The following is a 15,154-nucleotide window of genomic DNA, read 5'->3' as shown; positions in this document are numbered from 1 at the left end:
CAATATTTGAGATTTGTCTCTGATTTGTCATTTTAGAATTTGTTAAAGCCTTCAAATTGCTTCAATAAGGACTTGGGCACTTTCGATAAATAGCATACTACCTGCAGTTTCACACCAGTGTGGAGGCCTAAAAAATCAAAATGCATTTGTGCAAGTGTTCATCAGACACGTTTATATTTCATCTTTTTAGTAAATGGGGCAAACACTATGCAATGTCAAATCCATTTCTTTTACACAACTGCAAATTCCAGATATCATTGAGTGAACCTGCAGAGTGCTGTATTTTCTTTCTTTCTTTTTAAATGCACACAAGGTAATAAGACCTGGACATAGGTAAAAATATGATTCTCTTTACTAGGACACATGACAGACTTGATGCAGAAAAACAGGGGGTACAGGGTAAATACCGAAAACACATATCTAAAAGAGCCATCAGTAATCAAGTGTTGCGTTAGGAAATAAACCAGACTAGTTTCAGTAGCAAATGGACATGAAGGCCACATAAGTCACAACTCAAAAGAGTCACCAACCCCTTTAACAGAGGTTTAACAAGCATGCAATGCTGCTGCCTCAACATTTTGGTAGCATGCATCACAGACAGAATCATGAATGGCGAGAAACAGCGTTGAATAGAAAGTGGCACAGCATCCGTATGCCCCTCATTATAGTCTATAACCTCCCTGTATCTTTCCATTCCAGCTCAGCGCCAAGAGAAACTTGAATCTAGTTTTAATGGCAACACAGTAATTTGACATTCAAACAGATTACTACTGAAGGGCTTTCCAGGCCATTCTGAACAATGTTGGGTAGTTTTTCCACTGTATAATTGACTGGGGGTTACCAAACTGCCTTAAAGGAGGGTGTCTTGTTTCGTTGCCAAAAGACTAGTTTATTTGAAAGTATCCAAAATTGAAAACGCTGGTGGGATTTGTAGTTCTACTATAATTAAAATTCCTCTAGGTCATTTTTTAAAAAGCCACTGTTTCCTCAAAATACTTGTATCAAGTTCTTTGGTTATACAAGTGATCTGGTTTTTTGTTTGTGTAACACAGCTGGACTGAACCAGGGCCGTGTGACTATGAAGGAGAGATATTTTGTTTCCTGCACATTGTAACTGAATGTGGTATGCTACCAACGTAAAGTTCCGTAAAAAAAACAAAGAAGAAGAAAATAAACAATGAGGATGATCTTGTGGTGTTAGGGGCTGTTGTGCTTCCCGGCATGGGCACCCATTCTCTGTGGATCTTGAGAAGGATAATGGATAGGACCCGGAGCTCTCATGAAAGGAGGTGGCGGACCCATCGCATGAAACATGTGTGGCCCAAAACCTGCAGAAAAGAGGACAGACAATCTTCGACACTTGATCAAAGCTTTTGGAGGCAAGAGAAAATTCTCTGAATTTGTGACCGGCACCTGACATACTCCTTTATTTAATGTCAGATACCTTGCTTTTGTTGTCTTTAACACAATTTCTTTCTTTTATTTGTTTTGTAAAGCAAGTTATCATTTTTTTATCCCTCTTGCTTGGGTAAGCCACATGGCACTTTGTTGGCTGTTTCCTAGCAATCAAGCACAAGACTGGGCTGCAAATCTTCCATTGAAAAATAGTCTGACCCCACAATTACATTTCCCACAATGTTGCTTCACAAGCAATTGCTTCTCTGCTGCTAAATACCTTGATAAATTTGAGCGGGATGATTAAAGAAGCAAACACGCTCAACTAACCTTCTCTTAAACGAATACAGTGTTGCCTCGCAAGACGAATTTAATTCGTTCCACGAGTCAATTCATTTTGCGAAAAATTCGTCTTGCGAATCAGTTTCCCATAGGAATGCATTGAAATTCCCCCCCCCCCTAGGAACGCATTAATTAAATTTCAATGCATTCCTATGGGAAACCGTGATTCGCAAGACAAATTTTTCACAAAACGAATTCGTCTTGCGAATCACCATCAGATCGCAAGACGCATTAGTCCTGCGAAAAATTCGTCTTGCAGGGCATTCCTCTTGCGAGGTACCACTGTACCAATAAAAGATGTTCATCATCCTAGATATTAACTAAGCAATAGAAAGTAGATCCATAGATGCAAAGACAAGACATTCTGCTGCATATTTTGCCAAAAAACAAAGGAAAATTACCTGGGGGTGGTGGTGGAGCAATGCCAGGCGGGGGTGGCAGGGCAATGTTCACCACAGCTGGAGGGCCACTGGGAGGTAGGTTGAAATAGTTTGCAGAGGCTGCCTCCTCTTCTGCTGCAGGAGGAGGAGGAAGAGCTGTGGGGACAAAAAAGCCTTGATGTAAACCTTTTTCAACAGATGAGAGCAACCCAAGTCCATGGAGCACTACTGCTGTCCATTTTCTCAATGTCTATTATCGTTCGTATAGGTTCAGTAAAGGAATTTCCTTCCCTATCAAAGTCACCTGGCTCTAAATCAAATGCCTCATCCTGCCAAGGCCTATATTATTAGGTTTCAAATAAGCTTAACCACCCCACCTTTAAAGCAGGAAGGAGAAATATGCAAGTCACTAGATGTTCTTGGACTACAACTCCCATCAACCTTTCCCCATTAGCTGTGCTGGCTGGGGCTGATGGGTGCTAGAGCCCAACAACATTTGGAAGACCACAGGTTCCTCATTTCTGCCTTAAAGTACAACTTAACTCCCTTCCATCCAGGGGTCCTTTACTTTTTACCTCCCTCCCTTCTGATACTAATAAACCTATTCACAGACTCTCTTGTAAGCACTGTTTCCTTCTCTAGTCCTAATTCAGCCAGTGTCTCTAGCTATGCCAACTTCAAAATGAGACCTCCTTAACCTCCCAGAATAAAAATGTTTATTGCACCTCTGTTTTCCAAACAAACAGAACAAGAAAAGCATTTTTTCTGCAATTCACCCTGTCTAGAATGTCAGAGAACCCGTTTCTGAACAAGGAGCACTTTCCTTACCTCCAGGTAATCCTGGCACTGGCTCCAATTTTATACCAGATTCTGTGATTCCTTCTCTTTCCTTTTCTTTTCCTCTGGCTGCTTGAGACCTGAAACCGAATCAAAGCATTTGAACTATGGTCAAGTATTAAGCTGGGTGGATGCTGGACTTCAAGATTTTAAAAATTGTAAGCATATATTAACAAAAACAAATTTTAATTTTAAAAAAACCTAATTTTTTAGAAAAAGCACAGCCAGTGCCATACTTTAATAGCTGTGTATATCAACCGATTTGCAAAATATACTTGGTAATGCTCCCTAATATAGACAGGAAGAGAACCGGGTGGCTCTCTTAGAATGGTCACAGCTAGCTCTATGAGAAGCTGCACGAGTTCAGCTTGGAGAATAAGCAAGATGGTGCTCTCAGATAACTGCAGAAACTCTTTCAAGGAAGAATCTCTGAAAGAAAAATACACGTTGCCATCGGCTTCCGGTTGACCACGCCATCTTGCTCAGACGGGGGTCCGCACAGCGGAGCGGACCTCGGCGCTTCAGAGGTGGAGGGAATCGTTCCAGCGAAACGAAACCTCCTTAAAAGCCCCAAATCGTGCTTTTTGGGGACAGATTTTGCCTGGCGGCGCCAAAAGCGGGCTCTCTCCTCCCCGGATCGGCTTTGTTTAAGCCCCCGAGAGCGAGGAGCTGAACCGCGGCGGACAGGCTGACATTGCTGCTCTGAGAGTGCGAAGCTGCGAGTCTGGGAAGTGGAGGTGGCCAATTCTTCAAAGAACATTCAGCAAATGAATAGACTGTGAGTAATTTGGATTCTTTGGAATGTAAATTAAGGCAACAATTTGGACCTGGGAGAGAGGGGAAAAGAGGAAGCCACCCCCCCCCCCCCACGGTAACATAAGAGACAGTAAACAGAAACCCGAAGCCGTAAACAGAAGATTTTAACTTAAAAGGATTCCTCAAAGGCATCAAAGAGAATCTCCCCTAAATGCAGGGTAAAAGGGGAGAGAGACTGTTGTGATTGCCCTGCAGAATGAAGTTAAGACTAAGAAAGACCTTTCTTTTTCTCGGGAGCCGGCAGCCCAGAAAACCCAGTGAGCTGACCAGGATTTATAGTTAAATTTTATTCCTATCTTTATCTCTGGACTTTTTGGGAATTTTTTTTTGGTTTATATGCTTTTGAAATGTGAGTTCGAACTTTATTTTTAAGAATGCAGCCAGCTTGTTAAAATGGAGTCGAGAAAATAGACTGCGATCATATTCCACCCCATGTGACAAGTTTTGACCTTGACAGGACTGAACTATGTCAACAAAAAGGTACCCGCCTGAGTTTCAGCGGACTGTTTTGACCTTAATGTGGGAAACAAGAATAGAACTATGTCAAGAGGAGACACAACGGCTAGTGTTACAGCAACAACTCCAGATTGTGATGACAGAATATGATTTCCTAGAAGATGAAGTTTTTGAAACTGAAGAAGATGAATGTGAGAATGACAATGATGACGACTGTGATGATTTAACACAAAATGAAGCCCATCACGAAAAAAATGATGATTTTACTCTACAAAAAGTTGGATGGAGTGCCTCCCCTTCGAGGGGGGCACGACTGGATTTACTGGAACTCCAGAATGACCACAGGGAAGAAGGAAAAATTAAGCAGAGAAGAGAAGAAGCTCAGGGGTCTGATATGGAGGCCTGGATGGCAAAAGACTGCAAACAGGGGGTGGGGTGAAGGGAAAGTGAAGTGGTGATTGTAAGGATGGGTTAATAGGACTATAACTGGACTGCTGACTATGGAACTTGCTGGATTGGAGGGGTGGAGCAGGTACTCGGGGGGAGTAAGGTTAGTTTGGGAATAGTTATAGGTTTAAAAAGTGAATTGATTCTGGAAAAAGGTGAAAATATGGAGGCCTATAGAGGGGTAAAAATTAGGCACGGGAAGAAAAAATGGGAGTTTGATTTCTCAGTGATTGGACAATAGGCGAAAATGATAATAGTTTAAAAGTGGTATAAGATATAAAGGTGTATGTTATAAAATATGAACTATGAAACTGTTGAAGATGATAAATAAGGGAGGAAAACCGGGGAAGGGTGGGAGGGTGGGGAAGCCCACAAAATATGGTTTAACAATTATGAATTTAACAATTATGATGAATTTTTTTTTTTGTCTTTTTTCCTTTTTGTCTTTTTTTTTCCTCTTCTCTTTTTTCTCTTTTTCTCTTTTTGTATTTTCTTTTTTTTTTTTGGTATGACAATAGATGGTTGGATGGATGAACTCCTGCGTACTGCCCTGGTTCACTGGAGCTCCCTGGTGGCAGGGGGGGGCTTGGGGGGCAGGGGAGGGGGAGGAGGACAGAAACCCAATCATAAAATGGACCACTTCTGACTGATCACCTGCGTGGGATACTTCTGTGGCAGGGGAGGACCCATGGAGGGGGGTGGGAAGAAGGTGGAAAAGGTGTTTATGTATGTACCATTTTTTGTAATTTGTAAAAACCAATAAAAATTATGTTAAAAAAAAAAAAAATACACGTTGCCATCACTTGATTTCCTCATCACTCACCTGCCCCATTTCACATTAAGCCTGCGGCCATTGACAATGAGCTTGTTGAAGGACTTCTCTGCTGCCACTTCTGCAGCTTGTCGTGTAGCGAACTGGATAAATGCACACTGTTGCCTCTGCACAACAGTTATTGTCCGGATCTCGCCAAACTGATAGAAGTGATTCCTGAAGAGGAAACATATTCCAATAAAGAAATGCCCTGTTTCACATTCCCGATTCCTAATATGCTTAAAATACACTCCACAACCTCAAAGCTTATTGTGCAGACATACCAAAAGACACGCAATCAACATTGCCAAACATTGATCTGAAGTAGATCAAAAAATGCACTTACCTAAGGTCAGTCTCAGTGATGGTGTCACCCAGGCCACCTACATACAGCGTTGTAATTGTCTTGTCATCAGGTGGGTCCAAACGAGGCATTGTGGAAGCTCGTTTGAGAAGCTTGTCAGCCACAGGATCATTAATTCCATAGTAACGATCTTTGATATTCTGATCAGCAAGGGGATCATCTGGATCTGTAGGTTTCTCATGTCTAAGGATTCAAGAGCAATATTTTATTACATTTGTTGTTAAGTGCCAATTTCACCTGTCTCATCTAATCTTTTAATTACTCAGACACCTGCTTTCTTAAGTTTACTTTTTCACCATAATTATACCTGTAGGGACATTCTTCTCCTCTTTTACACTCTCCTTTCACCCAGAATGAACAGATATGTGGACGGTTGCGTTTATAGTAAGGTGTGGTCCGAGCCAGTTTGAGCAACATGTCACTAGTGGATGTTGCCTTTCCTAAAGCACCAACAGGTCGGGTGCCATCAGAGTTCATGATCTACAAAAGCAGAGAAACAGGGATTTACACAATAAAACCAGGTGGAAAACACATGTCTTAGTGATCTGGTTCATTTACTTTAACACCACTAATTACACAAGAAACATTTCTTCACCTCTCTTTCCATATTTTGGGTGTAATACTCTTTGTTAACATCCGACTTGGGCATATCATCTTTAAGCGAGAGTCCAGCATCTCGAACCTGAATAGGCAAACCTAATATTTAATGGGGAAACAGAAAATTAATATAAAAGCAAAATAATAATTACCACTAACATTATAAGCCAAGTATTTAAGCAAATAGTTTGAGAGCATTCGAAAGTAGATCATGGACTAAAACCATGGATCCTTGTCCAGTTATTTTCCTTAAGAGAAGCAGGCTGAGCATGTACTGCAAGAGACAATTTCAACTTCATCTCCACTATTAAAAAATCTCAGCAATGACTGCCTAGCTCTGAAAAGATGATGCTAAATTCAGAGTCTCCAAGCAGAGGGAATAGCACCAGTACATGCCATTCAGCACCTAATGCATGCAGGCCCAAATGTGGAAGGGGAGTCCATATACAATCTGTTTCTGTACTGAAATTGATTTTAGACATTTAAATTTTGTATCACTCAGCATTCTAGGATCCTTTGAGATGAAGGATGGGATATAAAATTTTAACAACAACAACAACATTCTATACTCGGCAACAATGTGTTGATTTTGTATTTGCACAGTATAGTAAAATGATAGCTACACACCATATTCCAGGTCAAGAAGGCAGGTCTGACAAACATTTTTCAGCTTGCTGCATGTTTGGCACACTTCTGTCTTCTTAAAGCGCATCCGTACACCCGGGCACCAACGAAATACTGTGAATGGCCTAGCACAGATCTGAGACAAGATTGCATTAACGTGTACCAGCCTATCTAACTATAGAAGAACACATGACTGGTGCACTTTCAGTTATCAACACTACATAAACTCAAAACAAGGGAAGTAATTATTGGAAGACTCAATGAGGGTGGGAACTGATTGCAGTGTGTTCAGTCCTTTTTAGACAATGGTATCTTTGCTGTTCTCCATTATTCCATTGTGGAAATGAATGAAATGTTTTGCTGTGTAGATCTAGCAACACTGTTGTATACATGTTCTATTGACACCACTGAAGTGAATTGAACTAAACTAAGGTGCATGAGTAAGATTTAATGCTTATCCTTTATTGCTGTGACACTAAATTGTCAGGAAATATTTCTACCAGTAATACAACCACCCTTTAAAATTACGTCACTGTAACATACTCTCTTTTAAATGACAAACATACCTTGCATTCTTTTCCATATTTCTCTTTGGTCTAAAATAAAGGAAAATACGTGTTAGAAAAAATAACTTTATCCCAAGATTATATGCCTTTTGAACTCCAGTTCACCTTGTCAACTCCTACAAATTATCTCCCACAATATATGTTAACTGTACTAAATACTACTTTATCTGCTCGGACTGTCCTAGGGAACAGAAGAGAATTCACACTTTCTCTGATAAGAATATGCAAAAACCTCTGACCTCACATCTCTTTCTAAAGAGACTGAAAATCATATTTCTATAAGAAATGTTATCTTAATCTCCCTTCCAAGCATAAAGGATACTGCCTGGCAGGGATTCAATGGAAGAAGTAGTATTTTTATACACAAAAGGAAAATGTTTCTTCCATTAAATCTTTGTGGGAATGGCTGGTTACATAACAGCTGTTCATGTACACCAGAGTGTAAGTTTGAGTATTAGTGAAGAATAACTTCAGAGAAAAGCAATTATTATGGAGAGCCTGCAAACACAAATGGAGGCATATCAGTATGTTCAGTTAAACAGATTTTAAAAGGATTTATAAATGCTTAATTTCCAATCACAGACAAACAAGTGATCTAAATACCTACTAAGATTTTCATCTCAATATATTTTGTATAACCTTCTACCAAGGAAACTATAACACACTGCTTGTTCTTGCAAGTGAATACACAAGATCAATACCTTAATCTAAAACATATTTTCTTAGAAGCAAAATCCATCGCATAAAGAGTACATACTTTATTTTATAACAATGAAGTCGGAATTGGAAGTTCCCTGCAAGTTAATATCCTCTTATCTTTGTTTCATTCTGCTGATCTTTAGTAATAGCCCACAATAAACACATACCATTCGGATATAGGGGTTTTCTCCAAGACATGTCTGGCACAAAATGGGGAAATCCTACACAGAAGTAAATAAAATAATTTCACTGCAAGCACATTTTACCAACCCTGAAAAACAGTCTACAAACAGGCTGTTTCAAATTGAATGTGAGAACGAACACCTCAGACATTCCTAATATCAGTAAATTGATCTGATGTAAAGCATTCAGTGTCAAGGGAACTTCTGGGACTGGGTGCTACTTATGTGTACCGTATCACCGTATTAAGTGCTGTGTCACAATAGCAAAGAACGGCAAGAGAACAAATGAGTGCAACTCAAATCTCCTGGTTTCTACAGTCCGTGAGGGAAAGAACTTGCACGCACAAAACACAGCAATGAGTTCTCACGTTCAAAGCATGCAGTTAAATACATCCTCCGAACTGCACTTCGGCATAGCCCACACGCCCAGTTGTGCAGCGAGTTAAAACCTCACTAGCTTCGCTAAGCTAGTTTCCCCAAAAAACGTCTCTTTTACAAGGTGGGAAATCGGGTCGACTTCGGTGGTTAGCACGAGGCTTCTCGATCTCTGGCGCTCCTGCCCGTTTCCACACGCTGCCGACTCCTAGGACTCCCTTGACCCGGCAGGAAGCAGGAACCCAGCCGCCTCACTGGGTGGGTTAGCGGGCGGCAGCGGATCCCTCGCCCGCGGGAGACTGAAGAGCTCCGAGTAGCTCACCCCCGCACCCCTCTCCTTCCCGCCCCGACACCCGAGGGAACCACCCGGCCCCGGGGGGTATTTACCGCATCCTCCCAGTTCTGCCGATTATACGTGTTGGATCCCAGAGACGTCGCCATCTTGGCACGCCGAACAGGGGCGCCCGGAAGTAGACTGTCGGCACGCCGGAAGCGTTCCTCACGTAACCTTGCCATAGAGATAGAGGCGGGTAGAGTGGCAGCGCCACCTCTGCAATGGGTAAAACATAGCTGCCAAGTTTTCCCTTTTCTCGCGAGGAAGCCTATTCAGCATAAGGGAAAATCCCTTTAAAAAAGGGATAACTTGGCAGCTATGGTAGAACCGTCGGCGCTCCAGACCGGGGGAGGGGGCTTTTTGGGGGGAGGGGGTAGACCTCTTGCTCCCATCAACCCAAGGCAGCATAGCCGGTGTCCGGTGAGCTCAGCTGTCTTGGGAAGTCACAGGTGCCCTGCTCCTGTTCGCCCAGGATTGCAGCCTGCCTGGAGCCTGAAAGCCATGGAATGATAAAATCGTGGAGTTGGAAGGGACCATGAGGGTCATCTAGTCCAACCCCCTCCGTGGTTTTTAGTAGGACATGCCTAGTGGGAAAGTGCTCGGTTCACGGCCCCCCCACAGGCCAGTGGGTAGAAGCGAGACGTGAGAGGTAGAGTTATGTCATAGAATCGTAGTTGGAAGGGATCCCAAGGATCATCTAGTCCAACCCCCTGCAATGCAGGAGTCTCAACTAAAGCATCTATGGCACATGGCCATGCAACTTCTGCTTTAAAACCTCCAATGAAGGAGAGTCCACCCAAGGGAGACCGTTCCACTGTTTTACTGTCAGAAAGCTTTTCCTGTTTAGGTGGGATCTCCTTTCTTGTAGCCATGGGTTCAAATCCTACCCTCCAGACCAGTCGTCTGCAACCTATTACAGGCCACCTCAAACTCTGAGCAGTGCAAGATTCCAGAGGTCTTGGCACTTGGTCAGGGATTTTTTTTTCCTTTGGCATGAGGTACAGTGGGGACTGTAGTGTCTTTATGATTAAGTGTTCCATTTACACATCTACACAGTGGAGGGATATCCAGCATTCACATCTCAAGAGGAGCTTGCAGCATTGGATTCAAAGGTAGCCAAACAGCCATCCGTCTCTCTTTTCCAACTTGTCCCAGTCAGCCCACCAAGAGTTATGCCCTCCCTTCTCCCCCTTTTCAAACCTTTCCTTCAGGGGTGGCCAACTCCTAAGAGACTGTGATCTACTCACAGAGTTATAAACTGTCAGTGATCAACCCCCCCCCCCCTTGTGGGGTTCAGGTCAAAATTGTTGAGCTTTTTTAGGGGCTTCTTTGGGGGGAGCCAGTGATCTATAAAGTGATCTACCACAGACATCCAGTGATCTACAGGTAGATCATGATCTACCTGTTGGACGTGCCTAGTCTACATCATCCAGGCTGAAATTCTAAATAATAATAATAATAAATAAATAATAATAATAATAATAACAACAGAAAAATAAAATAAAATAATCTATTAAATTAAAAGCCTCCCTAAACAGGGCTGCCTTCAGATGTCTTCTAAAAATCTGGTAGCTGTTTTTCTCTTTGACATCTGATGGGAGGGCGTTCCACAGGGCGGGCGCCACTAAACATTTTCTTTCTCTGCCCACTGGCACACACAATTGGATGCAAGTCCCCCCTCCTTTCTCACACAGGCTTCATCCTATTGATGAAGCTTATCTCCTACTAGGTGGCGCCCTGGTCCAAAAAACAAGGTTGGTGTTATGTACTGAGCTGAATCCTAGAACAATAGGATTCAGAATCAGCGGGAGCTACCCAATCCAACTCCAGGTGGAAGTGAATCCGCAACCTGATTGGCCTGCTGGAGCAGCCAATCAGGCGGCTGGCAGAAGTGAATCTGCTACCTGATTGGCCTGTAGGAGCAGCCAATCAGGCTGCAGGCAGAAGTCAATCCACAATATAATTGGCCCACAGGTGTAGCCCTGAAGTAGCCAATCACGCAAGGCCCATTGTGTAAATAATGTATATAAGTAGATGGTTTTGGGAAAAGAGCCATTCTTCTTCTCCTCTTCTCCTTGATGACTATGAGCTGAATAAAGAGCATGAAATTCACTCTCGACTCCGAGTACATTTCACTGGCGACGAAGGTGGGATCCTGCTGAGCTGACCGCCACCACGCACTGCACCGCAGCACCGCCACCTGCTGCACCGCTGCATCGCACCGTTCATCCAGGCTTCAGCTCCAGGACCCAAGGAACCCAGAATGGCAACCGACAGCAGCTTCTCGCCATTCAAACCAGCATCAGGAGACTGGGAAGGGTACGCCGCCCGTTTCAACTTCCTCCTGCAAGCGAAAGAAGTCACCAACGATGCCATGAAGAGGGCGACATTCTTCAGCGTCTGTGGAGAGGAGACGTTTGAAATCGCCCGGGCTCTCCTTGCACCTAGAGATGTCGCTACCGTCTCTTACAAAACAATAATGGAACGGCTGAAGGAGCACTTCTCACCACAGCCCTCGGTGGTAGCTTGCCGAAATGCCTTCTACGCAAAGCGGCAAGCCCCGGGGGAAACCATAACTGGGTTTGTGACCTCCCTCCGCCAAGCCGCCCGGCTATGCAACTTCTCAGAGTTGGAGAACATGCTTCGTGACCGCCTCATCGGTGGCCTGAGGGACGAGATGTTGCAACGACGCCTCTACGCCAAAAAAGACCTCACGTTCCAGATTGCTCTGGAGGAAGCCCTGGCAACCGAAGCCGCCGAGAGGTCAACGCAAGAGGCACGACCGGCCCAGCCATCCCAACCGAGGGTCTACCACGAAGACCTCACCGACGAATCCGAATCTGACAGGGAGGAAGTACACCGAGTACAGCGGCGCACTCAAGCAGCACACACACCACAGCAGCCTCGACGAGAAGGAGGGAACTGTGCAAGCTGCGGGGAGAACCACGAGAGGAGGACCTGTCGTTTCCGCAACGCAGAGTGCAGGCAGTGCAGAAAAGTGGGACACATCACCCGGGTGTGTCGGGCTCGACTCACCCGTCGACAAGCATCAGATGACCGACCCAGGAGCCCCAGGTCACACGGCACCATGCACCAAGGCAACTCGACGGAGATCACGGACTACCAGGTATTCCAGTTGCCCCATCCCAGCACAGAGAAAATTTATATAGAGGTACAGATAGAGGGAGCCCCATGCCGCATGGAGCTGGACACGGGTTCAACTCTATCCATAATCTCGGCCCGAACATTAAGGGAACTGTGCCCTAATGGGGGTCCCAAACTAAGGCCGGCCCCATTCACCCTCCGGGACTTCCAGAAACGTAAGGTCCCTACAATGGGGGTGGGGACCTTCAGGGTGCAATATCGAGGGCGAAAGCAACAATTGGACTTGCTGGTAGTTAAGGGCCCCTACGTTAGCTTACTGGGACTGGCATGGTTTGGACCTCTGGGGCTAGCCGTTACCGGGGTGAACCGCACTAGCTTACAAGTGGACGTGGACGCCATATGCAAAGAGTTTCCAGGGGTTTTCGATGGGGCATTGGGACGATATACAGGACCCCCCATTGCCCTACAGCTAGACCCCGCTGTACGACCCATCAGGCACAAGGCCCGCCGGGTCCCGTTCGCCCTGAAACCCCGCATAGACGAGGAATTGGACCGGCTCGTGGAGCAAGGAGTGCTGGAGCCGGTGCCCAACGCCCCCTGGGAAACTCCAATTGTCACACCCGTCAAGCCTAACGGTTCGGTCCGCATCTGTGCAGACTACAAATGCACCATAAACAAGGCTCTCACGGCCCATGCATACCCAGTGCCAGTGGTCAGCCATGTCCTCGCCACCCTGGCTGGGTCAAAAATCTTTGGCAAACTGGACTTGGCCCAAGCGTATCAACAGTTGCCTGTGGACGAAGCCACAGCAGAGGCTCAGACGATTGTGACGCACAGAGGGGCATTCAGAGTAAAGCGGCTGCAATTTGGCGTTAGCGTGGCACCAGGCATATTCCAGAATCTAATGGACTCTCTCCTTAAAGAGATTCCTGGCGTCACCCCCTTCTTCGATGATGTACTGATCGCCGGGCCCACACCAGAGGAATTTGAGGACCGCCTCCGCTCCGTCCTGCACCGTTTCCAGATGGCGGGCCTCAAGGTGAAGCGGGAAAAGTGTTTACTGGGAGTGCCGCAGGTGGACTTTGTGGGATTTAAGGTGGACGCAGAAGGGGTCCATCCAACCGGTGACAAGGTACGGGCCATTTGTGAGGCCCCAGCGCCCAAGAGCAAGCCCGAACTTCAGTCATTCTTGGGACTATTGAACTTTTACCATGCCTTCCTTCCCCATAAGGCAGCGGTAGCGGAGCCCCTACACAGACTCCTAGATAAAAGGGCCCCTTGGGTGTGGGGCCAGCGACAAAGGGCCGCATTCCAGGCAGTCAAGGACTTGCTCGTCTCGAACTCGGTCTTGGCACACTTCGACGAGAGGCTGCCAGTGGTGCTGGCATGCGACGCCTCTCCCTATGGCATCGGCGCTGTCCTGGGACACCAACTCCCGGATGGAAGAGAGGTGCCGGTGGCATACTTCTCCCAGACGCTTGCTGCAGCCGAACGAAACTACTCACAGATTGACAAGGAGGGTCTGGCAATCGTGAAGGGCGTAAAAAAATTCCATGATTTCTTGTACGGGCGGCCCTTTACCATAGTGACTGACCACAAGCCGTTGCTTGGCCTGTTTGCCCCCGAGAAGCAGACCCCCCAAGTGTTGTCTCCACGTGTCCTCAGGTGGTCAATTTTCCTTGCCGGCTACCAGTATGCACTAATCCACCGCCCTGGGAAGGCGATGGGCCACGCAGACGCCCTCAGCAGGCTACCACTACCAGAAACAGGCCCCGACCCAGCGCCTGCGCAAGAGGTTATGACCCTGGAGCTGCTTCCCGACCGACCCATTCAGGCACAAGAAGTTGCGCACCATTCCACAAAAGATAGGGTCATCTCCCGGGTCCTGGACTGGGTGTGGCGAGGATGGCCCAGCAGCAGCCCCGGGCCAGAATTCGCTGGCTACACAAACCGCAAACATGAACTGTCGGCCCACAAGGGGTGCCTGTTATGGGGAAGCAGGGTTGTTGTTCCCCAGCCCCTCCGCAAAAGGGTCCTCACAGCCCTACATGAGACACACCCAGGGGTAGTGAGGATGAAGGCCCTTGCCAGGAGTTATGTGTGGTGGCCAGGGATTGACAGAGAGATAGAGGCCTGGGTACAACACTGCCAGACCTGCCAAGAATCCCGCCCGGATCCCCCAAGGGCCCCAGTCCAGCCCTGGGAGTCCGCCCGACATCCATGGTCACGCTTGCACGTGGACTTCGCTGGCCCCTTCCAGGGAAAAACATTCTTCATAGTGGTGGATTCCTACACCAAATGGCTGGAGGTCGCACTGGTACCGTCCACTTCTACGGCGGCAGCCATCCGGGTACTACGTAAGCTTTTTGCAACCCACGGGCTCCCTGACACCCTCGTCTCGGACAATGGAACCGCATTCACGTCAGAGGAGTTCCAGACCTTCACAGCGCAGAACGCCATCCGCCACATCCGCTCAGCACCATTCCACCCTGCCACCAATGGCCAAGCGGAGCGCATGGTGCGGACCACCAAGGACAGCCTCCGCCGCATGACACAAGGGGACTGGGAATACCGCCTTGCCGCATTTCTTCTAGCACAGCACAGCACCCCAAGCACAACGACGGGCCGGAGCCCAGCTGAACTACTAATGGGCCGGCGCCTTGCAACTAGACTGGACCGACTTCACCCCGACAGAGCTCAGGATGAGGTAGTGGTGGGGAAAGGCAGGAACCCCCGGACATTTGTGGCCCAGGACGCAGTGTACGCAAAGAATTTTGGGGCAGGCCCAGCATGGGTACCCGCCACAGTCACCAAGGTGACCGGT

General features: G+C 46.4%; 2 protein-coding genes across 2 annotated transcripts; one reads left to right on the top strand and one right to left on the bottom strand.

The window, feature by feature from the left end:
* Nucleotides 1–9: 9 nt before the first annotated feature.
* RBM22 (RNA binding motif protein 22) lies at nt 10–9,370 on the bottom strand. Its single transcript, XM_035105676.2, has 11 exons — nt 9,279–9,370; nt 8,502–8,555; nt 7,636–7,665; nt 7,073–7,205; nt 6,444–6,544; nt 6,156–6,328; nt 5,831–6,031; nt 5,497–5,661; nt 2,946–3,034; nt 2,139–2,273; nt 10–1,328 (listed from the first exon to the last, which is right to left on the bottom strand). The coding sequence occupies exons 1-11, from the start codon at nt 9,330–9,332 to the stop codon at nt 1,198–1,200; spliced, it is 1,266 nt and encodes a 421-aa protein (XP_034961567.1). The 5' UTR covers nt 9,333–9,370; the 3' UTR covers nt 10–1,197.
* A 1,659-nt stretch (nt 9,371–11,029) lies between these two features.
* On the top strand, nt 11,030–13,240 carry LOC132591722 (uncharacterized protein K02A2.6-like; the record flags this gene model as incomplete). Its single annotated transcript, XM_060271633.1, has 1 exon — nt 11,030–13,240. A coding segment is annotated over exon 1 (1,752 nt), but the record flags the coding sequence as incomplete, so codon positions are not given.
* Between the last annotated feature and the right edge of the window lie 1,914 nt (nt 13,241–15,154).

The sequence above is a fragment of the Zootoca vivipara genome, chromosome 2 (genome assembly GCF_963506605.1).
Source record: "Zootoca vivipara chromosome 2, rZooViv1.1, whole genome shotgun sequence".
Classification (NCBI taxonomy): Eukaryota; Metazoa; Chordata; class Lepidosauria; order Squamata; family Lacertidae; genus Zootoca; species Zootoca vivipara.
The sequence above is the reverse complement of the archived record's forward strand: the minus strand, read 5'-3'. Positions and strand labels throughout refer to the sequence as shown.